The sequence below is a fragment of the Anoplopoma fimbria genome, chromosome 8 (assembly GCF_027596085.1).
Source record: "Anoplopoma fimbria isolate UVic2021 breed Golden Eagle Sablefish chromosome 8, Afim_UVic_2022, whole genome shotgun sequence".
In the NCBI taxonomy this organism is placed as follows: Eukaryota; Metazoa; Chordata; class Actinopteri; order Perciformes; family Anoplopomatidae; genus Anoplopoma; species Anoplopoma fimbria.
Window position 1 is genome coordinate 10,103,005 of NC_072456.1, and position 24,851 is coordinate 10,127,855.

At 39.2% G+C, this 24,851-nt stretch overlaps 1 protein-coding gene across 1 annotated transcript in view; it reads left to right on the top strand.

Annotated features, from left to right (window-relative positions):
• The window catches only part of LOC129095093 (glypican-5-like), a 44,596-nt gene extending 21,125 nt beyond the window's left edge, over nucleotides 1-23,471 (top strand). Inside the window, exons 8-11 of the mRNA XM_054603469.1 lie at nucleotides 1,877-1,997; nucleotides 7,540-7,681; nucleotides 23,182-23,279; nucleotides 23,376-23,471. Coding sequence (XP_054459444.1) covers nucleotides 1,877-1,997; nucleotides 7,540-7,681; nucleotides 23,182-23,279; nucleotides 23,376-23,471 — 457 coding nt within the window. The remainder of the gene's footprint in view (nucleotides 1-1,876; nucleotides 1,998-7,539; nucleotides 7,682-23,181; nucleotides 23,280-23,375) is intronic.
• Nucleotides 23,472-24,851: the final 1,380 nt, after the last annotated feature.

Consider the following 24,851-nt stretch of genomic DNA (forward strand, 5'->3'; position numbering starts at 1 on the left):
GCCTAGAGTTGCATATCTGATGCTTAACTCTAATTCAAAACCTGTGCAGAAATCTACAGCGGGACGTCCGTATTAACCAGGAATCCATCTTTATTAATGTGAACACAATTTGCACACTGAATAGTAGTTGCCTCTAATTTATAAACACTGTCACATTCACACAGACCTTCGTCAATTGCTCTTTTCCTGTTGCTATTATGTTTAATCATTTACAATGCTTTTTTCCTCTAGTAATCTTCTCTGCGTTGCAGCAGAAGCACCAAATATAATAATGCATCTCATCATGAAACATAAGAGCAAAGCTGTTAGTAATTATTTTTTCCCTCACCCGCTGTGGGCTACTGAATATGTTGAATGCAGTATCATGTTTAATTTATTTTATTTTGTTACGTCTCTGTTGATTTTATTCATTATAGCTCTTTCTCGATCCATCATATTATTTTTGCCTTTCTAATGACCTGATTTTCCCATGAGGATCTGTAGTCTCACCCTCTCTTGAATTAAACATGCAGCTCTTGATCTGTTGATGTTGTATGTGATTGGCTGCATATTTAATGTCAACTTGCTCAAAGCTGGATTGGAAAACGATTCTCACAGAGGCAGTTATGTGAGACCAGTTATAAAGGATTACCAATGTCAGGCTCATTGAAGCCGAAATACAAAGACAACACTGAACTTGCTTTGTGAGTCAGGCCTCAGGACATGAACGCTTTGGCTTCAGTAAGACTTTAACCAGAATATGACCCTTTTATCAGGAAAAATCTGTGTGAGAATAAACCACCATTTGAGAAAGTTAATGAGAGATTTTGTGCATCAGACTTAAGTTTCTGGTGGGATCTGATTCCAGACCAGCAGGGGTTAGCATGGCTCCAAAGGCTGGGGTCTTCACCACCACATCATCTCTTGGCATTAGTCAAGTAGTTTTTTTTTTTTATATCCGGTTGACATCCACCATGTGTCTCCTCCCTGGTTCCCACGACCCTTTTCCCTTGTTGTCAAAGCCAGAGTGTGTTTGTGTTGTCGAGGGTGTGGACTCGGCGGTTACTGAGTTGGTGGCTGATTGTGTTTTCTAGCAAAGCTTGTTTGTAACTTGGGGACTTGGAAAAATATGACTCATGATCTGTTGTTTCTTCTTCTTCTCCTTTTTTCTCACTTCATCTTCCATTTGATCCACCCACTGCAACCCCCCACCCAGACAACACTACAGAAATAAATATTATATCGGATCAAGGATCAAACTCAGTGATGGTGTTAATTTGCCACATTCAGGCCACTCTACTCTAAGTTCTTACATGCATATACAGTATCTGCCCAAAAAATGGCTGTCTAGTGACAAAGAAACCAGAAGACATCCCTTACCCATTTACAGCTGGTAACAGGCCAAATTACATTTTGTTTAAAAAGCCCTTATTTTATAGAATAAAAGATCTCACATAAAAATACCACATAACTTCAGAAAAATACTGCCTCTGACCTTGTCCTTAATTAAAGTCAAGAAGTATGGGCGGTCCAATGTAGTTAATATTTAAAATGACAGACACATTTTATTCATGGAGTTGAATGAATCATTTACAACCTGTTCTTAATAAAAGTCGATTAAGATTAAGATAAGTCTGCCAGAAGACAAACTCGTGTCACCATAGCTGAACGTCTCAAGTGACTCCTCTGTTTGAATAAAAGTCTGTGTTTCTTCGTTTCATTTTGTGTGTGTGTGCGTGCATGCGTGTGTGCGCCCCTGCACATGAAGTGAATCACTACACCCTGACTGAACACACTAGTATAGTGACTGTGGGAAAACTGGGGCAGAAGAGCAACACACACAGAACTAGGACGGAAAGTACTTTATGTCTCTCTCTCCTGTTCTGTCTTTCTGTAGTTATGCAGGTCGAGTGGTTGGCAGCAGTTTTAAAGCACAAAAGGAGAACCCAGAGATGACCGTCCGTAATATAGATCCTGTCCTGAAGGGGGCGAAACAGAAGCTGGAGCAGCTAACTCAGGTACACACACTTCAAATAAGAAATATGGGTGAGGTGAATGTTTTCAACAAACTTTGGTATTATTTAATTTCAATTCCACTTTAGCCAGTTTATGTTTACAGTTAATATTTAGCATAAAGCAATGCTAATAGCAAGGCCTACAGATAGCAATATTGATTGGCCAGTCCATTTTTCATTAACACTTTGATCCAGAGCAAGCAATTTTGTTATAACATTGATATATAGATTTTTGGTCCCTAGATGATGTTATTTTATTTTATTTTTGGGTACCTCATGATCTTCCAATACATATTCGTATCTACGTATTTAAATCCTGTCTATGAATAGTTTCCCAGAGGATGACACCCATTGTATGAGGGGACCCTCTGACCTTTCCTCTATTAACATCAGGAAAAAATTTCCTCTTATGCACACAAAATCTAATGGTGAGAAGGTGATGAAATTTACCCCCAGAGACATTTTCCATTTCAGATACATGAGCTTTCCTTCTTTCTCTCCGGCACTGTCATCATCAGGCCAAAATGTCAACTTTGCATCAGCATGAACCTTGTAGAATTCCTCATAATCTTATAAGAATTCCAGCATGTCAATATCTGACATGGACATTGATATATTGAGTTTTCTAGCCAGGGCCCAAACGATGAAGTCAGTTTCTCCTTCTCTTTGTTTTTAACCATTCCACAATAACGTAAGCCGTGATTTATCTTTGCATTGGGCCAAATCATTTGTATATCACACTGTGCAGACTCTGCAGTAGCCTCTCTTGTAAAAAATGGTATTTTGGAGAACACCTAATTGTGTTTATGTAGAAGCAGATAAAGTCAGAATAAGCAAGAGGATCTGTGGGTAGTTTCATAACTCTTCCATAGAGCATTAATATCTTCTGTAGTCACCTTGACACCATGACGTATGACGGCGGTTAGCATTCTGCACAAATGTATCTACCTGCCCTTAATGAACTGATTTATTCACATCCATACTTAAATAATGATGCTATAGTCCGTTTGATCCTTGACTGTTATTATTATTATTATTATTATTATTATTATAGGGAAATATTAAGTTCAGCTTCTTGGTGTTTCTCTAAAGTGTGACGTAGGTGTGATACACAGTTGCTGAATAAATCTGCAGGGGTCAGGGTTGTGTGTGTGTGTGTGTGTGTGTGTGTGTGTGTGTGTGTGTGTGTGTGTGTGTGTGTGTGTGTGTGTGTGTGTGTGTGTGTGTGTGTGTGTGTGTGATGTGTGTGTGTGTGTGTGTGTGTGAGTGATGTGTCCTCCTGATCTGCCTCTCAATCATTCGTTATCACCTCATCAGTGAACCATTGCTTAATATAATACACTTGAATGTCAGCACTCTGAACAGATGTAGATAATAACATGCAATAATAAATGAATTAATTCAACAATTAAACTGGATTAATGCAGCACTTTCAAAGCTCTGAACAGCATGGTAATATGGTGATATGATTTGCATGAATGATTCATAAAATCATGTGAATATCATTCCATGAAATGATTCATCAAGGTTATCCATGGTGATGATTCATTATTTGCTCAAAGGACCATGTGGCTGTTTTTGGGGTCCTATTGAGACAGTTGGACTGACACACAAACAGAAGAGCAGACGAATAAACAGGGAAAGAACAGACAAAAAAGTGAATAAGTCAACAGCAATACATATCGTATGTCAGCCATTAAAGGATAAGGCTGTTAATATTCTGCACTTGCGTTATTGTCAACAAACTCCATTTTAAGACCAAAATATCTCGAGTCTAGCCAACAATCCCAGCCAGTCTGTAGCACTTGCGGGTCATGAATACATGCTCAGCAAGAATTTATGGTGCCAGGTTTTATTCGTTTTTGGATAACATTGGAGCACAATGGTGCAGAGTACATAGCTATGCCAATCTTTGGAGACACTGACTGTAGGATCAATTTATTCTTGGTTTTATTCTTTTCATGGGATTTGTTAACTAACTGAACTACAAAATATCACCAGATTTGTTCTTCAAAGTAATTTTCTCTTTAGCCATACCCATGAAATTGATGATGACATAAATTTCAGGCTGTGTGCGTATAGATTCAAGAAATCAATTTAAACTGAATGAGTGATATCATTGACATGTTTCTCTGTCAATGCTGACTGAGTGGTCTACCGTAAGTTCAAGAGTGGAAATCTGATCATTTCTGTTGAAGTAAGTGCTGTTTGGTTTTTGAACATTCATGGAAAAATCATGTAAATGAGACCTATTTCATAAAGTTTATGTATAGGACATGCTATGGTTTAATTTTGTATTGCTTTTTGCTTTTGAAGCTCTATCTGCGGTCAGTCTAATTTTGTTGGTGAGTCCATTAATCTGCATTTACATGGAGCAAATGTCTAGTCAGCAATCCCCCCCTCCCGCTACATCCACAAACACACACCACACATACACCATGCAATCACGTATGTATGAGATTTGCTTTCACTGGCCCATTAATTCTGTGTAGGCCGTACATGTCCTGTTCTTCTTTGCTTTAAAGACCATCGAAGCATCTATGAATCTTCTAACATGCACACAAACACACTCAAACACTACGAGGATAGGAACAGTAAGATCAATGTTTTTTGGACTTGTACTGCATGCCTTCTGAATTGATGATGGTAATGCTAACGGGCTATTGCATGAACCAAAGAGAAAAGTCAGCGTTAACAACACAGCTCATCTGCATTGAAACCTATTTTTAGTTCCAAAGGGTGTGCAAGCTTTCCGTCCTTTTGACATACCAAGTGTGTAAGTACTATACACACCATAGTTTAAATCACCTTTGGAAATCCAGGACCTAGGCTGTGCTTCTTTCATCTGGCTGCCCCAGTGCTTTTTCTGTGGGGGAGGCCATTTATCTGAGGCACACACATTAATACACACCATTTAATAATAACTGTTCATGTCTGTCATGTGCGCCATTTACACACTCACACATCTAGGATTAGAGGAGGATCACAACATGAAATAATACAAAAATCATTACTATTTTATCTGGCGTATTTTGGAGATCTGTCCCTCTGTCTGTCGATCCCTCCGTGTCCTAATGAGTTACTGTGTTGTTAATTAAACCAGTGCAGCAGTGGGTTTTCCCTCTAATGGGATTCTATTAGTGGCCAGTTTCCTATCGTGGTAATTAAGATGTGTATGTTCATGCTCAGCCAACCAGGCTGAGCCTTATCAGCCCTGTGAGGGCTGCCCCTGCGTAGGAAAATGGCATTGGTCTTACCACTTAAGTTACAGCAAAAAACAGTGAGTAGGAGGTTTGGGGCTCCTTAACTTCATTCAGGGACACCAGTCATGGTGGAAACATTGCTGTAATGTGTTTTTGTCCTCCCTTAGCCCTCATTTGAGGTCCAATGACATGATACTGAATCACTGCAGAGAGTCTGTCTCTATGTCCCTTCGGACATGCTGTCATATAATAACCTTTGTTCACCTTGTTTCCACGGGCTGCTCCACACTTGCTGTAGAGGGGAGGCCAGATGTCCCTCCTTATGTATCCAACTTGGAAACTTATTCTAAAAACATAGTTAGACTAAATCAACAATTGCTGTTTAATAACTGATACAAATTAGCAAAATATCTTGCACTTTTTGTTTATTTATTCAAAATATGAACACATGAAGTCTTGGCTTTTTGCATGACATATGTTAGTCCATTTAACATTATTTCCTCTTGTTCCATTTAAATACATACATAAAAAAGTACAGTATAATTATGTGTAGGTCTACGGCTGCACATTTTAAGAAAAAGATATACTATTTGCATACTCATTCGCTGTGTGTGCATCACATTTTAAATATATAGTGGGCCACGGCTAGAATATATAGCAACAGTTTATACCATAGTTACTGTGTTAAGGGATTATATTTGCTATGCAGAGTTAAGCCATGTTTAGATATTGCAATGTATAATGGATTTGGTTATCTAACAACAAACAACTTAGTTGTGGAAGCCTTGCTGTAATTACTCTTACCCTGCATGGCAACGGAGTTCTAAAAAACAAATTGTAATTATAAAACTCAAAACAGTTGTATTATTAATTATTCATATTTAATTTGACATATTTCAGTGTGAGTTAATTTAAGTCATTACGAAAGATGTTACAATCTTGGAGGCATCACGCAGCTTTGCTCTAAAGAAATGATATCTGAAATAAAATAGAATGAAATGTCTATATCTTTTTATTTTTTTCCTTTATAAAGCTGGTGTCTGTTTGCCATATCTCTACTTTCAGCTGGATTGTATATATTACCCACCTTGACTATCTGCAATACACATTTATCATACTGTGAACCAATTATATATACTCCTGTATACAGTATGTGTGAAAACTTAATAACTCCAATTTCGGTCTGTCTTTTCCTTTATGAGTAAAAAAAATAATTTGAAACAAAAATATTTGATTTAATAAATGAGTGGATGTTGTTTTTAAATCCTTCAATAGTTGCACTTAAGGAGAGTTTTCCATTCTGCATAATAATTATGTAACATGCCACAGCATCCAATCTGTTACTTAACTGAGCAGTAGAGAAAAATGGATCCCCGCTGAAACAGCATGACCTCAATTACCCTTAAGTCTGCTCTCTGACTTGTGTGTGTGTGTGTTTGTATATTTTTTGTTACTTGGTGTTAGTACAAAAGTGTTTATGTGGTCATTTAGTGTTTTTAGTGGGAAAAATATAACAGAAAAACATCCTTTTTTTTGTTTTATCGTTTATCATTGCTTTAGTATCATGCCCTTTGAATTGTCAGAGCATGCTATATTGCTGACTTTTGACCTCATTACTATCAGCTGTTGTAATGTTTATTATTTAAGAGCTGAATCTTATTCCCTTTTGCACTAACTGTAACTGATTCGCAGGTCAGCTAAATGCCTACAATTTTTATAAATGAACTGACTCAGAGTCTACAGCCATGCTAGCAGCTCTGGGATGCTCTACACTTGATGCAAATCAGTTAAGACTTTTAACATGCTAACATTTGCTAATTAGCACATAACACAAAGTCTGTCCGTGGTACATGTAGTTTTGTAGTATTAAGTCATTATAATGTTAAACAAATTGCAATTTTCACCTGATGACTAAGCTCAATTAGAAGTCAGACAAACATTGCCATCCATAGAGCAACTTGTATGTGTAATGTTTAAGGACATTTGGTTATGTTTGTGTGTGTGTGGGCACATGTTTTACAACCCTTGCGAGGACATCAATCTGTTTACATAGTCACACTGTGGGGACTCGTCTTCCTTATGGGAACAAAATGTATGTCCCTATAACGTAAATCACTCAATTTTAGGGTAAAGACTTTGTTTAAGGTAGGGGTAAGGTTAGGTTTAGATTTAAGCTTCGGTTTAGGCTTAGCTTCAGGTTTAGGCTTAGGTTTAGAAGTTAGGGTAAGGGTTAGGTTTAGGCTGGTAGTGGTTAGGGTTAGTCTCCAGGAAATGAATGTAAGGCAATGTAATGCCCCCAAAAGACAAGAAAACATGACTGTGTGTATGTGTTTTTTATTTAGGAGCTGTTAGTGGACCTCGGCTGGGAGACCAAAACCAAGGTAAAGGTTGAGGAAGACGAGGGAGGGAGTGCACAGACAGAGAGAGGCAGCGGAGACGACTGCGATGATGAAGATGGCTGTGAAGCATCTGGTGTGGAGAACGGTGAGTCATACACACACACACACACACACACCACACACACACACACACACACACACACACACACACACACACACAAATACAAACACATGCAAAAAAAGAACAGCAAATATTAGCAAATATACACCCACACATATAAACACATGAATTGATGCACACTTACAAGCTTGTCTTCTGCTTGTGCAAATATAGGTATTCTGATTCATACATCAGCATATACCATACACACACACACACACACACACACACACACACACACACACACACACACACACACACACACACACACACACACACACACACACACACAGTTCATTGGTACGGTGGAGGTTTCAAAATGCTGCAGCCTCCACACATCTTGTGCCAGCAGGGAAATGCCCAGAGGGAAGGAGAGCACTGAAAGATGGATTCAACTGCCCTCTCTCTTTCTCTCTTTTTCCATCTCTCTTTCTGCTGGCCTCAGCAGTTTATTTCCGACTGGGCCGGGAAAAAGGATGAACAAACAAGCAGGTCATCGCTAAAAACAGAAATGGGAAAAAAAAGAACTGTAATTATCTATTGACTTATTCACCGGACTCATGCTTATACATAATACATGGGTGTCACAGGGAGATCAAGGGACCCCTACAGGCCTTTGCATCCTACAGAGTGAATATAGTTCAGATTTGCTGTAATTTAAATTGTTGATGAGAAAATGTTGCTCTATGTTGAGGTTTATTGACCAAATATAATAGCCTCAAACTGTAGCACCCTTTTCAATGTGAGAAGTCTGTTTTGGAGCACTGTAGTAGTGGCAATAGTAACAATAAAAATAAAAATACAGGCATTATAGAGCCTTGTAAAATACAAAAGGGCTTTAAATTGTAACCTGCACTCAAGCACTTTGCTTTGGTGTTTCTGTTATTTTTTCAATACATTTTCACATTTGTTTGTGATGTGAACATGTTAGTTGAACTATCATCCCACAGTCATTGTAATTGTACTGTTGCAGTGTGGTCATGTATGATCCCATCACTTTTAGTTAAAAGCTAATTCACAGAGTAGGTTTAAAGTATCACACTCAGCAGATGGTTAACACCAAGTATTTTACATACTAAAGCAACCATCCTTCCAACTAGTCTGTTCCCACATAAGAGCAAACAGATCCAGCATTTTGTCAAATATCCATTTGACCCAAAAGCAAACTTAGATGCAGAGTAATTTTATTGAGGGAATTGATTACAACTAAGGGGAAGTAGGGGGAAGGAGGTTGGGTTCGGGGAATGGCAGAGAGCGAAGCAGAAGGGAAATGTTAGAGCGGTCGATGGCGTGGCTGGTCGAATGGCTGGGGAAGTCGGCATGCCAGTCAGGCAGAGAACCATTTTCTGGAACACAGGGATTTACTGAGGAGCAACAATAGGAGGAAAAAACATTGGAGAAACTACACAGAGTTATCAAAGTTTTGCCGAGAGCGCACACACCACTGTAGCAGACTGAACGATCTGGTGATCTGAGTGAGTGGAGAACCAGGATAGATATACAGAGCCTGAAGAGCGATGAGATGCAGGTGTGCTCAATCAGCCAGCAACCAGGAGCAGGAAGGAGGGGGAAGCTGCAACACACACACACACACACACACACACACACACACACACACACACACACACAAACACAAACATAGGGACATAGACAAAAAGTGGAACAGACCGGGATAAGGAAAGACGCAGGGAAAACACGGAGAAATAAACCCAGAGGTCTGAAGGACAATCAGTCTCCAAAGGCTGCTCACCCGACACCCTTCTCTTTACTCTATGGAAAGCTTTACTGTCCATGTCTATCTATAGCTGGAAAAACACATATGTTGATTAACTGGCCAACATACGAGAAGACCCCCGTAACCTTTATAGTGACGGAACTTTCCATGACACCCAAGTGGTTTGTGACTGGACTTTCTGTGGTCATATTGGTGATGACCCAGGCCAATTATTTTCAGGACAAACCAATAATGTCATACCAGTGTAAGCCAGGGCTTATTCTTCTGCAGCATCACCGTGATACCCATGATCAGAGGGTTTGTGACCCACGTGAACACAACACTCTGGTGATGTCATTGGGTGGTGGGGTCACTCTCTCCCCGAGGGTAGGATGTAATAGGTTCAAAGGTCATTGTCACACTAATTATCCTTGCACTGTCCTCATCATAACTGGAGTCATGAGTGTGCATGAGTGTGTTTCCGTACAGCGACACAAAGCACGAATGGAGCTTGTTATGATACTGAACTGTAGGGCAGTGGTTTCCAAACCCTGGGCCGTGGACTGGTACCAAGCCAAGAAGAAACAACTAGACATTAGAAAGTAAAAGTAAAATAATGAATACATATCGTTCTCTTTGATTTAGCAAGTTCAGTTAGTCATGTTTGTTTTTAGTTGTATCTCCTACAAAACAAATCTTTATCCCAATGAGTTTACCTGATTTAAAAAAAAAAAAAAAAGATTATATTGTTACAGTGTTGTAAGGTTGATCTGGTGGCTGGTCAAAAGTGGCAGAGACAGAGAGAGACTGCAGGATAAGAGCCTGGCAAAGCAGCAAGCGAGCAGGAGTGATCGTGCAGTGGCCGATCACTACAAAATAAATATCCAAAGTTATGGCATTTACTTGTATGCAAGAAATAACTTTCAGAATACGATTTTGTGTGTGCATTTTACAAATAAAAAAACTGTATTTAAGATCTGGCGCTGAGAAGCTTTGGTGAGAGTAAATCAGAGAATTATAACATTTTAACGCAAATTACAGGAGATAATAATTGATAGTTTTGTTTATGTAAGTAATTCATACTCAAGATTTCCATCAATTGTACATCAGGATTATTTTTGAAACATTGTTGAATAGTAGCTGTGGATTGAAGGAATGATAAAACAGGTATGCGACCTTAAATGTTTGTTTTCTTATACTGCATCCCCCCCTTATCTAACTGCTCTAAAAGTAATGTATTTGTTGGGACATTTGTCATACCTTTACTAACCTTAATGTGTCAGATCGGTGGATCTCCCGCTGGGCCTGAAACTGGTACGTTGGCTATTTACAGCGAAAATTGCTGGTTATGATTAACAGAGCTGGTGGCGGCGAGCGGGGATCGTGTATCTCAAGCCACAATGAATGCCTGGAGAAAGAATCCCAATAAAGAGTGACAAAAGGGGATTTTATGCATGTATACCCGCTCGACGGCATCTCTATGCATATATATAAGCCTCACACGCACTGAACCTGCAAGAGTGATGCGGCATCAACCAGACCACACAAATCACAGGGATTCATTTATTTTTTTGAGTTATATGTACTTCTTATGCCTCTACTGTATTAAATCAGTAGTTCTGAGTTAATGTATAAATAAAACATGAATAAATGCAGGCCGCTCTGACTTTATTTTGGATAGATCTGCCACCAAATCAGCCTGTCCACTCTTTTTCTATCTCTTTAAAATTTCTCCCTACAAAACATGTCTCTGGGTTTGAATCACTGAAATGTGGAGCTTATTATTTCCCAGCAGAGGAAAAGCATAGAAATAAAATTCTGCTTGCGTGAGAAAGAGAGCGTTTGCGAGTGTGCGGATGTGCATCCACAAATAAATGTTTATTGCCTTTTATTTGTGCGTGCTTGCTCGCCTTGTGCTTCACGTGCAAGATTTAAGGGTGTTTGTTTGTATGCAGGCGGTACATCTGTTACTGCAATGTCTCTGTGTGTAATCCACCAGGTTTTATGGATGGCCCAGTTCTCTGACTGACTGACTAAAGAAATCCAGTCGTGTGCTGCTTCTTGACTTGTAATGTCTTTCTCAATATCGACCCGTTGTTTTCTTTCACACACTCGGTTAATCTTAAGTTCTCTCTCTATCCCTGGGCTGCAGATATGATTATGAAGGAAATATCCTCCCTGTCTTCTAATTAATTCTCATAACATTTGGGCTTTGTTGAATACTGAAGAGAGAACAAGAAAAGTGGAGGTGGGGTGCCAGGTGATATCAGCCAAGAGATGAAATCAAACCTTAGAACTCAACACTTCATTGCCAAGCCTGTATTTCATTAATGTGATATTAAACAGTGAGAAGTTATTTTAGTCATCCTGAGACAGTACACAGCCTAATATTGTTGAAATTAAGTCCATTTACAAGTTGATCTCGGCCCAGAGAGGGAGAATCACTTGGTAAACCTTGTTCACAGATCAAAAGCAAAGAAAAAAGCAGACGCCTGAACATATGAGCAGTTAAAAGCAGAGAGCTTAAGTTAGCGCTATTTGTGCCATTTTACAAAGAGGCAGTGAAGCCCAGCCAGAAAAGTTGGTTATTTAATTTTCCCTCTTACATTGTAGTCATTTGTTGTATGGAAGTCAATGTTATACTGATGATCATGTGCATACAAACAAGTATTTTTTTATGTGGTATGTCAATAGAAGATGAAACATGCCTGTAGACACATGGGTCAAAGGTTGCTTTAAAAAGTGGTCACGACAAAACAGAGAGACACATAAACATCTGGCAAAGTACTCAAAACTACTTCCGTGGTAGTTGCGACTACAGTAGGCGTCTCCAGGAACACATTTTATCATGATGACACACACACAGACTCACAAGGTGAAAACAATACCAGCCACACTGTTGTGGACGGTAAATCTGTTACAGAGGGTTTTTGCTCTTCTCTTTTTTACTGCTCCTCTTTCATCGTTTAGTCATTTGTCATCCTCCCCTCCCCTTGAATTCAGAGAGATTAAACCGATTGATTTTTTTTTTTTTTTAAACCAGCTCAATCCCTTCTTCAACTGCCCCTACTCTCCGTCTCTCCAGACATACTCAGGTCCTATAATGTCAATAATGTAAATGTAATCACAGCTCCTCTTCTCTTCTCTTCTCTTCTCTTCTCTTCTCTTCTCTTCTCTTCTCTTCTCTACAAAATATTAAATGCTGTCTCATTAAAATTGCAATGCTTTAAATTGGGATGTGGTGTGGATGTACTAAAACCTCCAGTTGTCCATGAGTCACATTACAACCACTAATGTCAAGCAAACCCTACTAAGATTTTATATCTCACAGATTCATGCTATAAAGCATATATATATATATATATATATATATATATATATATATATATATATATATATATATATATATATTCAAGAGCTCTTTGTATCTTTACCAAGTGCAGGATGTTTTTGTATGTGTGTATGTATGTAAGAGAATGTGTGAATGTGTACTTGCAAGGGGCACTCAATCCCTGTAACCATGGTTACCAGGTGGTCAGTCCTCCCATGGGTCCTTATTTGATGACAATGAAGAAAGAGAGAGAGAGAATGAAAGAGATATGGAGAGATAGAGAAAGAGAGGAGGTATGGCAGATTGTGTGCCATCTCCCTTGGCCAAGTAACATAAGCTCTTGTATTTTTGCATTGTGCTTTCTGTAACCTCGTTACCTCCTTTGTGTTACAGGGCCTTGAGATCTGCTTAAGCATAGTTTAATTTGCAGTTAAAGCGCTGTCAGTATTGGGTTCCTATAATAATCCTGCCCTAAATAATGGATTTACTACTGGATACTCTACATTGCTAAGCCATTTTCTATTTATTGTCTTGCCTCCTCCAAGTATCTTCCCTCCTTGTCTACGCCTTGCTCCTATGGCCTCTCCCCCACTTCCCTGAGGCCACATTCACTAAGTCTTTAGAAGCCATTTCATCTTAAAGGAAAGGGCAGTTTTTTCCATGTTGCCCCTCTGCCTGAGGACGGTTTGATCTGCATTCGTAAGCATCTGTCTAAAGGGAGCCAGAAAGAACAATAAAAGGCCTGGCGAGGCTCCAAATCTGCACCCGTGACTATAAAGTTCCCAGAGCGAGCCTTTGGATCGGTTTGATCAGTGCAATAAAATGAAACTGCGTTCTTTGTACAAGCATGCACCGGAGAACATGAGGGTGGAAAATATGCTACGAATCCAATCAGTATCCCACTGATACAGCAGCTTTACCCTGGAAATCCAGACTGAAGCATTTACTTCCTATGATGCTTTATTTTCACATTTAGTCAATAGAGCAACCATGGTTCTTACTTATATACAAATGAGGATGATATGTATTAGTAAAAAAATAGTAGTAGTAGGGAATGTAATGCTGTATTGATTTTTGTTTACAATCTTTACAGTACATTGAACAAATATGTCAGCTGTTAGCAACATAAACCACAGCTAAATGTTCACCATTAACTTGTAAATATTTCTCTAAAATATTTGCTCTTTGAAAATAAAGCATATCAGGGTCTTACTTACACACCGAAAAGGTCAGGGCTGCTTCGAAGCACGAGATGAGACGCTTTTTCAATACAGAAACATAGAATTATATAGAAGTATAGAAGTGTGGAGATATTCTGCCCATTGTCAACAAATCCCATTGAGAACAACATTGAATTGATCCTATTTATTCCTCTGGGCCTTCGACCTCCATTGTTGTCCAAGAACTATTGAAAACACATCAATGAGCCACACTGTTATGACATGTTCCTTTTATGGAGATGGACATGGGCACTGTAATTCACTAGCACACTTACTAGCAATCTAAGGCTGAAAATTGTCCCAGTACACTTCTTACCCCTGATGAGTAATGTTTGCTACACTGTCGAGCTGCTTTCGGGATTTATTTAGCCTTTTATTTTATTTTTTGTATAGCATAGACTGTATAAAATGTAGTCGCTGTAACATCACCCATAGTTTTCTGAAGAGGTGTTCTGAAGCTCAAAGTGGCTCAGTGACGACACATGGACATAAAAATGGACAAAGAGGTGGATCGCGGTCCAGCCATGCTCTAGTGGCCATTTGAGGAACTACATTTTTGGCAGTTCTGCTTAGTTTTGATTTCTCAGCACTGGAGGTCAATGCTTGGTGTGGAGTTTGCATGTTCTCTTCTCTATCAGCTTGGGTTTTGTGTGGCTTCTCCTGCTTCCATACACGGACATGCAGATTAATTGTTGACTCGTAGATGTGAATGTGAGCGTGAATGGTTGTCTGTCACTATGTTTCAGCCTTTGGGATTGACTGTTGGTGTGTCCAGGTTGTAGCCCGCTTCTCAGCCAATGCCCACTGGGATCGGCTCCAAACCCCCACGGCCCTGTAAATGGATTGATGGATTGATGGATTGATGGATTGATGGATTGATGGATATCTTTTTACAATACACATCTTCAGTGACAAATGGGCTTGGATGCTGACAGATTATGGAAGTCAGAATGTCAGAGAGGGACTAACACATTGTTTGTTATGGTCTTTTTTAGGGATTTGTTAACAATAACAAAAAAAAACACAAATACATTCTCCAACCTGCTCCGTCTGACTTTTGGTTGGTATGGATGTGAGGTTTACTGGATTGGAAAAAAAACATTGCCAATGAAGTAATCAAGGTAGCAACTGCGATTACACCAAAAAGCATCTGGCAAATCAATTGCATACAAATGAAATGTCTACCATCAAATATTTGGTTTTATTTTGCTTTTGTTGCCCAAGTTTCACAGCCATGGATATATTGACTACAGCTGGTACACACACATCACATACACCCACATAAAGACACACCCACACAAAGAGAAATCAAGGGTGGGAGAAGAAGGAGATAGGGAGGAGCAGATACGGTGCGATAGGGGGTAACAGTGGGTGCCATGAGAAAAGGAACTCACAATGAACGAGCTCACATACTCTACGTATGTGTGTGTGCGTGAGAGTGTTCTGCATGCGGCGATGGTTAATAAGCAGTAGAGTTAAAATGATAGATCCTCGGGGCAGGAGATGCGGCTCATTAAAGAATTACAAATTCACTTTGCTCTCACTGTCTCTCTCATTCAAAGCGACTTATGGCTCTCTTTTGTTCAACTCACCCCGAGAGAGATAAAGAATGTTTGACTTTATTTGAAATTCTGCACATCAGAATTAAACTGAATAGCTACGTGCACAGTTGACTTCTTGCACTCAAGCTTTCAAAATACCCATAACCTCTATAAATCATATCACTATATTCTTATATATTCATGTCCTGTTCTCTCTCTGAATGCCTGTCTATCAACCTGTTTACTGTTTCCTGCCTGCCTGTGTTTCTGTCAGACTCCCTGCTTGTCTCTACACTTGACTGAGTTTGTTCATGCTAATATGATTAAACATCATCTGTTTATTAGTCCTCCTCTCTGCAGTGATGCTGTTATTCCCACACTTGACCTTTTGAAAGAAGCCCTTGCTTTGTCTCGCCTTCTCTGGCTGCACCTCCAGCTTCACTCCTCATGTATTTAAATGAGCATTCACATGCCACACACAATAGCACACGACAGCCCCATTGGCTTGTGTTGCTGTACAACCTTCAGCCAATCACTCTGCCGTCTTCATCCTTTCATCTACCTCCAATCAGAGTCCCTCGCTGCATTCAATCTTTCCTCCAAAGGTTTTATGATTCCACTGGAGGCTCTGTTTAACCTCAGTGAGTATGACCTTGGGAAGATGCTTCTCTGCAGGTCAAACCGTTAACTGTTTTTTGAAAACAAGCAATAGCCATTAACATGGATATTACATTTTAGACTATGTCACCGCACAGCTCATTTGGAAAGAATGGAGCAGATGACAAAGATCCAATCTCAATTACCTGACCGGCCTCAATTAGTAAATAAATGGAAGTTTTTGGGAGATTAGCAAATTGCTGAGCATTAATGTGCAGCATAGTAAGCAGTATACAAAGTGAAAAGACGTATCTTTAATATTCATATAATTTTCTCTAGGTTAAATTATATTTTCATACATCAGTGATGGGTGTTAAAACAGTGCTTTCATATTTCAGGTGAACAACTGTGTATTGATTGATGACTCGTCTTAATTAATGCATCAACACATGCCTGTTTTTCTATCAACCCAAAGTAATTAATTATGATATTTTTTTTATGCATGCCAGCAGCATGCTTCGAGGGATAGCAAAGGGCAAAGGGCGGTCAGTTGGTCGGTCCAGACTGAAATATCTAAACAATTGTCAGATGGATTGCCATGAAAATTCAAGGTTCCCTGAAGATGTACCCTAATGACTTTGCTGATCCCCGACTTTTCCTCTAGTGCCACCATGAGGTTCAAAGCCTATAACCAAATGTTAGCATAGCTGCAGCATTTTGTTTAAATGAAGATTTAGAGCATAGTGAAAACACAACGCTATCTCGGACAACCAGTTGGAAGTAAAAATCAATAAGCCTTTTAAAGTAAAACCCAACATTATTTTATGTAAATTTAAGAACTGATTGAACATCTCAGAGTAATCCCTTCAGAATAAGTTATTGTGTGCCCAGCCTTGGAGCTGCTAAAAGTTCTCTTTCCTTCCCTCTAAGATAAGAAGCATCACTATCACTCAGTATAATAAAGTATAAGCTGACTAAAATGCTTAAAACATTGTGGCAAATTACCCACCAGGGACACATTTGATGATTCTATTATCTGCAGATTCTCATCTAAATGATTAAGTTAAGACTAGCAGGCCAATATCATAATACTCTTTCTTTAAATCCATAAATAACAAGACGACAGCAGTGGAGGATATTAGGAGTTACAGTACAGTGTGTTCAGCAGTAGCCACTGTCATTGGTATTTGGATATATTTCCACTGTGTATTTTCTATGATGTTCACAGAACACAGTCTACTGTTATTTGTCTTTCCTTTTGTTGTCTTTCTTTCCCACTCAGCTTTTTTATTTACTTTATTATTTGATTCTGATAAGTACTTCCTGAGGGTATAATCCACAGTTACCTTTTAGCTTGCTCCTCTTGCTGTGTGTGTGTGTGTGTGTGTGTGTGTGTGTGTGTGTGTGTGTGTGTGTGTGTGTGTGTGTGTGTGTGTGTGCGTGTGCGTGTTTGTGTGTGTGTGTGTGTGTGTTTCCTCCCTGGGGATCTGTGGCTGAAGTAATGAAATGCTCATTACTGATTCAGCTGGAAATGCTGGGGATACATTTACACACCTACACACACCAGCTATCCAGACGCTTTTCAAGGTCACCTCACATTGTGTCTGTGTGTGTGTGTGTGTGTGTGTGTGTGTGTGTGTGTGTGTGTGTGTGTGTGTGTGTGTGTGTGTGTGTGTGTGTGTGTGTGTGTGTGTGTGTGTGTGTGTGTGTGTGTGTGTGTAAGAGAGAGAGGGAATGAATGTCTGTTGTACACATACAAATTGAGGAGCAACAAAATCGGGCATAATTGGGGCCTTAATTGACAGTTCTGTACAAAACGCCACAGGCATCTGATATGAAACACGCTCATTAACGCACACGCACACACACACATATTCACCTTTGCTGTCAGTTCACTTTTCAGCTCATTCTGCGTCCCTGACAACCTTTCATTTCTCTAACACATCGCCACTCATACACAAATAGCACACAAATACCTGAACTACTTGAGGTTACATTCTGAGGCAAGACAAGACAGTAAAAATGCACCTCTCTTTTGTTTAACACAATATAATGCATTGATTCATTTCTGCTTTACACACAGATCATGCTGATCAAAGCATAACTAACATGTCTCTGTGGCAATGTTTATGGACACACACAGTATTGTCTACTGTTATTAGGAAGAAGCTGTGTTGTCAGCCGGGTTTTGTTTTAGACGGCTGACTGCAGGAATGCATGAAAGAGAATTAAACACAGTAATGCTGACGTTTCTTCTCTGGAATGGATGTTTGGGGACATTTGTTAAAGGTTAGGCAGGAATGCTGAGCATTATAATGGATTAAAGCACCACAGGATGGTGATTTTGGCTGGATAATCATTTGGATCTATTATGCAGAAACATAGTCACAAACAACAAAAATACTAATGATCATTAACAGGATATATCATATACACCAGCATTAGATTGCTATAATGTGTCTGTTGTACCAAAGACATGATGTGCGTTTATTTTTTCAAATCAAAGTTTCAATAAAATAGTGAAGCCTTAACAATTAAATCATTGTGAAAAACATACTGGATATCTTTTAATGAGTTTGTAAGCAGGTACACATGTAATCCTTGTGAACAATATATTATCATCATGAGAGATTTTAACTTTAGCATGAGAGGCTGAGAAAGAACCATTGCAGCAGAAACAAGCTTGTTATCTGAATATGTAAAAAGAAAGAAGGATTATAGAAATTCTTGCTAAAATAGTTCTAATAAAAGAGTGAATTCAGTGCTTTACATTCAGTTTTAATGCATGTATTTTTGTTATTCACAGGTGGTATTTCCCACATCACATTAAAGTCATAGAAATTTCAGTTTTTTTTTTATTAACAATATTGTTTTTGTAACTATAAGACATTTTCTATTCTCTTATACAAAAAATATTCACCAGATCCTTAGAAACCTGTGTATTTGCATGTGTCTGTAAGAGAGAGAGAAAAGATGCACTGAGTGCTCGGCAGCCAGTCTATTTCCACTGGGTCACCACAGCTCTGATTTATGGCTCTGCTCCACCTGTTTTCAACCCTCACTGTCATCCCTGGGCGAATGCCTCGCTTGAATCCAATTCCATTTTTATGTTATTATTTCGGAAAAGTATCTAAATTACAAGTTGGTGGTGGACAGGACACATTTATTTGCTTGGACAGGAGTGGATGATGTATCACTGTCGCTCTCTTCTTCAGACATTGCAACACATGGTTACCCTTTCTTGTAAACTGTCAGTTCAGCTCCTCTGAGGATGAAAACTGTGCATGAATCGAGGTGTTAGCTGCTCACATGCTGGATGTCAATGGAAAAGGCTGAAACTTTTGGTTGATCTGCATTTCAATGACCTGGGGTCTGCAATCTACCGCTGCAACTTTCTGATGCTCCAAATGTCACTCCTGCATTCTTATTATCACACACACACACACACACACACACACACACACACACACACACACACACACACACACACACACACACACACACACACACACACACACACACACACACACACACACATTACTCATTCTAGTAAAGGTTAAACTATCCCATGAGTATATCACCAGTGACATTGTTCATCACTCATCACTGGCTGTGTCTGTGTGTGTGTGTGTGTGTGTGTGTGTGTCTGTGTGTGTGTGTGTGTGTGTGTGTGTGTGTGTGTGTGTGTGTGTGTGTGTGTGTGTGTGTGTGTGTGTGTGTGTGTGTGTGGACGTATTTGTTGCCAATCTCCCACATGTGTCATGTTCTGATTGTTGCTAAGAGACAAACATGCTGAAGGGCATGACGGAGGAGACTGTGCTCTGCCACCTGCTTTCAGAACACACACACACACACACACACACACACACACACACACACACACACACACACACACACACACACACACACACACACACACACATACACACATACACAGTCTCATAGTGAACCTTATCATTTCTTGTGCTTTGATAATCAATACATTTTAATCAAGAAAAAAATGTTAGTATTTGCTGCATATGGAAGTTTGAACTATATTGACTAAATAATTAATTTCTTAGTTGAAAAATAATTAGCAGGTTTTTCAATAATGATATAAACATTAATTGCTGCCCTACTACCATTTGTGATGGGGGCAGATGTTCTACAGTGATCAACTCATCTTTTAATCTTCAGTTGTGTTAATTAGTTCAGGGTGGAGGAAGTATTTAAATGGTCCACTTAAGCAATACCACAGTTTCAAATACTTCAAGCAGCAAAGTTCCTGCATTCAAAATTGTACTTAAAATGTAGTATCATCAGCAAAATACATGTTAAGCAAAAGCACCCTTTTTGGTTTGTTTGTTCTGTATGTAAAATCTAAATGTACAGATAAATGTAGCGGTGTGAAATGCTTTTTCCTTTTGAAGTAGAAGCATATTGGAAAGTGTAATTCAATAGTCAATATTCTCCCCATGTGTTTACTGTTGTCTGCTGTCATGTAACCAGACCTGGATCTTCCTTCTTCAACAGCCATTTGCTTAAATGTGTGTTATACCTCAAGCAAGTTTTAGTATTATTTTGGCTTTAATCCTCTAAAACTATAGTTTGTCAGCCTAATTTAAATCAAATATGAGAGTAACTCACTCACATGGCTAATGCTCTTCATTGTGAACTATTAATAAAATGTTAATCATTGTCTGATGTTCTTTTTGGCCTAATTAAGGGACAAATTAATTCTTTTTTTTCCATCTAAACCAGCTCCCTTTAAGAGCAAAACATTTCTTGCTTTTAACATAATTCCAATGTTATGAGAGCTATGAAGACTAGAGTAGCAGATATTGTGCAAAAATTAAAAAAAGGAATAAACATGCTATGCAGTTCTGTTCCCATAACAAGTTCAAACCAGATGTGACATCAAGGTTTTCAGTACTGGTGGGAGCAGATCCACACAAAACAGTTCACACACACACACACACACACACACACACACACACACACACACACACACACACACACACACACACACACACACACACACACACACACACACACACACACACACACACACACACACACACATATTTGCAGGGCCAAGAGCCCAGGGTCCCATATTGCTCCATGCATCTATTCATCAAGATAACACACACGAAAGGACAGATTCCTTATTTGGTAAACATTCTGCTGTGAGTAAATCTTCTGAATCATCAACACAGACAGTCAAAAACAAAAACAACATGCGTCTCTGAAACATTTTTTTTTTTTTCAGAAGAATGTCTATGTCTGTGTTTTTAATTTCAAACTTTGTGTGTGTGCGTCTGCTGATATTTGTGTGTGTTTATAAGGGTGTTTTCCATTATTTGTCCTGTCTGTATCATTATGAGATATAATACTTGTGTGAGTGTGTGAACACTAGCAACTCACCTCATTCCTCAGCGACTGAAAGAAGTTCTTTGTCTATTGTACTGCAGGACAAGGTGTATTGTAAGAGACAGAATCAGATATCTGCCAAAGAAGGGGTGTGTGTGTGTGTGTGTGTGTGTGTGTGTGTGTGTGTGTGTGTGTGTGTGTGTGTGTGTGTGTGTGTGTGTGTGTGTGTGTGTGTGTGTGTGTGTGTGTGTGTGTGTGTGTGTGTGCCAGGACAGAGCATGTTGTGACTGAGTGTTTTTTGTGATGGAGCAGGTGAGAATGATTATGTCTCTGGCTGTGTGTGTGTGTGTGTGTGTGTGTGTGTGTGTGTGTGTGTGTGTGTGTGTGTGTGTGTGTGTGTGTGTGTGTGTGTGTGTGTGTGTGTGTGTGTGTGTGTGTGTGTGTGTGTGTGTGTGTGTGTGTGCATTTAGCTGTCAGAACAGTCTGACCCCCTCCTGTCCTAATCTGCTCATTTACCTGAGTTCCTCCCATGGTATGCTGGAGTACAGCCAACACAAACACACACACACACACACACACACACACACACACGTACATACATGCATATGAAAGCGACAAAGCAGCTGGTGAAGTCCCGCCGTATGCCCATTAAATGATGCAACATTTTACACATACGTGTGGTTGTGTGTGTTCATGTGTGTAAGGTAACAGTATTTTTGTGAAGCTGTGTGTGGGTGGGTTGTAATTCATAAATCTTTCAGGTCTAAACAAAAACAAAAACAGCCATAAATAATGCAAGATTTTGTGCAATCATGAGACTAAAAACAGAACCAGGAATTACTTCCCCAAATCTTGACTCAGGCGGTTGATTTATGGACTTATTTATTCATAGGGTAACTAGATAAACCAGATTTTTCTAAATGATTGCAAAGGCCTGAACTTAATTTAATTGATCTTTTCAATCAAATGTGGAGTCATTGCTTAATTAAGTACTGCATTTTCTATGTTCAAGATTAGTTTCACGTAGTATAAAATATACTTTGGATTATATATTTGGAGAGCACTCAGAGCTTTGAAATTAAAGACAAACAATAATAAAAGTAAATGGAAATAAAAGATAAATCATTCTTGACCAAATTCAAAATGAAATTTAAAAAAATCAGTTACATTAAATAAAAGAAAGAAATAGAAGTTAAAACGGGATATAAGTATTTATACTATATTACCCTATACTTCTGGCTATGGTAAGCTAACTACATAGGACACACTTCTAATCGAACAGTCAGTGGAAACAAACTCACATCACTGGCTGTTATTAAGTTTGTGTGAAATTTAGTTAGTTAGTGAGCAGAAAAGTCTAAATCCATAGCTGAAAATAATGAATAATGCTCTAAAAAGTCCAGCTGCGGAATCAGTGTGAATGCAACTTTGATCAAACTTACAGTGAATTAAAAGAGAGAGAGAAAGAGAGCGTAATAGGGAAATTCCAGGATCACTATGTCTTGTGTAAACATTAAAATAACACAATCCACTTCTTTATTATTAATAGTGTCAAATTACATCCAGTTTATCATCAGTATAAATGCACACATGTGGAGCGGGGCTGGCGGTGTGGATAAAGGGAACTTAAGCTCATCTGATAGGACTGTTGGGTACAGAGACACTGCTGTACTTGTGTTCTCATACTGTTATGTACTTTGTCTTTCACTGCATCTGTTCAGGTGATGAGACAGGTGATACATCCAGCGGTCATAGTCCAGTAACAAAGGACATGGCTCCTCCTCCTCCTCCTCGTCGCCCCGTCCCTCCTCATCACCTCTCACCTCCACAGGTAGGCCATGGCTGTTCCTCCTTTCACACCCATTCTCTCCTTCCCCTACCCCTCTGTTCTTTTCGACGTATAACATTATTGCATGTTCTCTGCCAGGTGCCTGTTCGAGGCTCAGCCCACATGTTGTCTATTGAACCTTTGACCCTGGCGACCCTGCTGCTTCTACTGCTGTCGCCATGGGAACACCGCTGATCACTGAGAGACGGTCTGACAGAGACAAATAGACTGAGAGACAACCACAAACGTTTTGTGGTGAAATTGAGTATTTGGAGTTGCTGTATGTACAGGTCAACCACTCCGATTTTTTGGGTTTTGGGTGGGACGAGCTCTCGATTCATCACAGTTGCAGGTGCACTGTATGCATTTCTATGTTACCTGTACTGACCTCCACATGTGTTTGTTTATGTGTATTTAACTCTGATAGGATAGACTGCACAGCACTACTGACTTTTTTTGAAGAGAGATGTAAATACAAATATATATATATTATATATTTATATAAAGAATTCCTATAGATAACAATGGCTTGATGTGTAAATAGAGAATAATATAGAACAGAGCAGATTGACTTAGACGATAAGGCGTGTTTAGTCTAGTTTGACCTTCACATTGTGCATCCTCCACAGAGACTAAGATCCATGACAGCTATAGTTCAAGCTGTAGTTCAGCAGTGTACTTACAGTGAGAACCTGTTCATTTTGAAGAGAACTCAGCACTCGATGGTCAAAACAACCCATTATGTGATACTTCAGACTATTTGCAGATGGCCATGTAGCATAATGAAGAATTTCACAGTTTGGCCTGTAAGTCTGTGCAGATTGAAGCCCATCCGGCACTCTTTTTCACACAAACATGCCGTGTTGTTCACGCAAGCTGGTGATATTTTTTATTCATTTCTGCAGCAAGTATGCTGAGAGTTTTAACTGTGTAGCACTTGTTCAACATTTTAATTCCTTCAAAAATGACTCTTTAGCAGCGGATATCTCTTCTAAGAAATGGTGTCCTCTGGTAGTTTGACCTTTTATATTAGGTGTGGGAAAACTGAGTTAAGACTATTTTGTTCTCAAGCTGTAGAGTGTGAATCTGTAAAAGCACCAGAGGGAGGGATGTAACAGCTTTCTTTTGAATTTAAATTTCACTGCCCCACCCATCCTCGGCAGAAAGCCCTGTTATAAATAAACAATATATCATAAACAATTAAAAGCACCTTATACATGAGAAAACTAAATATGGCCCAGATGTAAGAGCAACAAGACACAATCGTCTGCCTGAACAATGACTAATTTGACATCTCGTTGTCATGTGCAATCACTGAAAAGTCACATTGATTTCCCAAGCTGACTGTTCTCCACATGTGAGTAGGAGTATCAGGAGAGTGATCAGAGTATAGCTGAGCCCGGATCCAAACGTGAATTAACTGTAATTCAAGTTAATTATGGCTATCAAGTCCTCCTGCCTCTCTGTTGAATCTCAAACCCCCCAAACTGCACACAACAGCAGGACAGACAACTGGAATACTGATTAATACATTCAAAATGGAGCAAATAAACCAGCTAAAGGAAACTGTGTGCA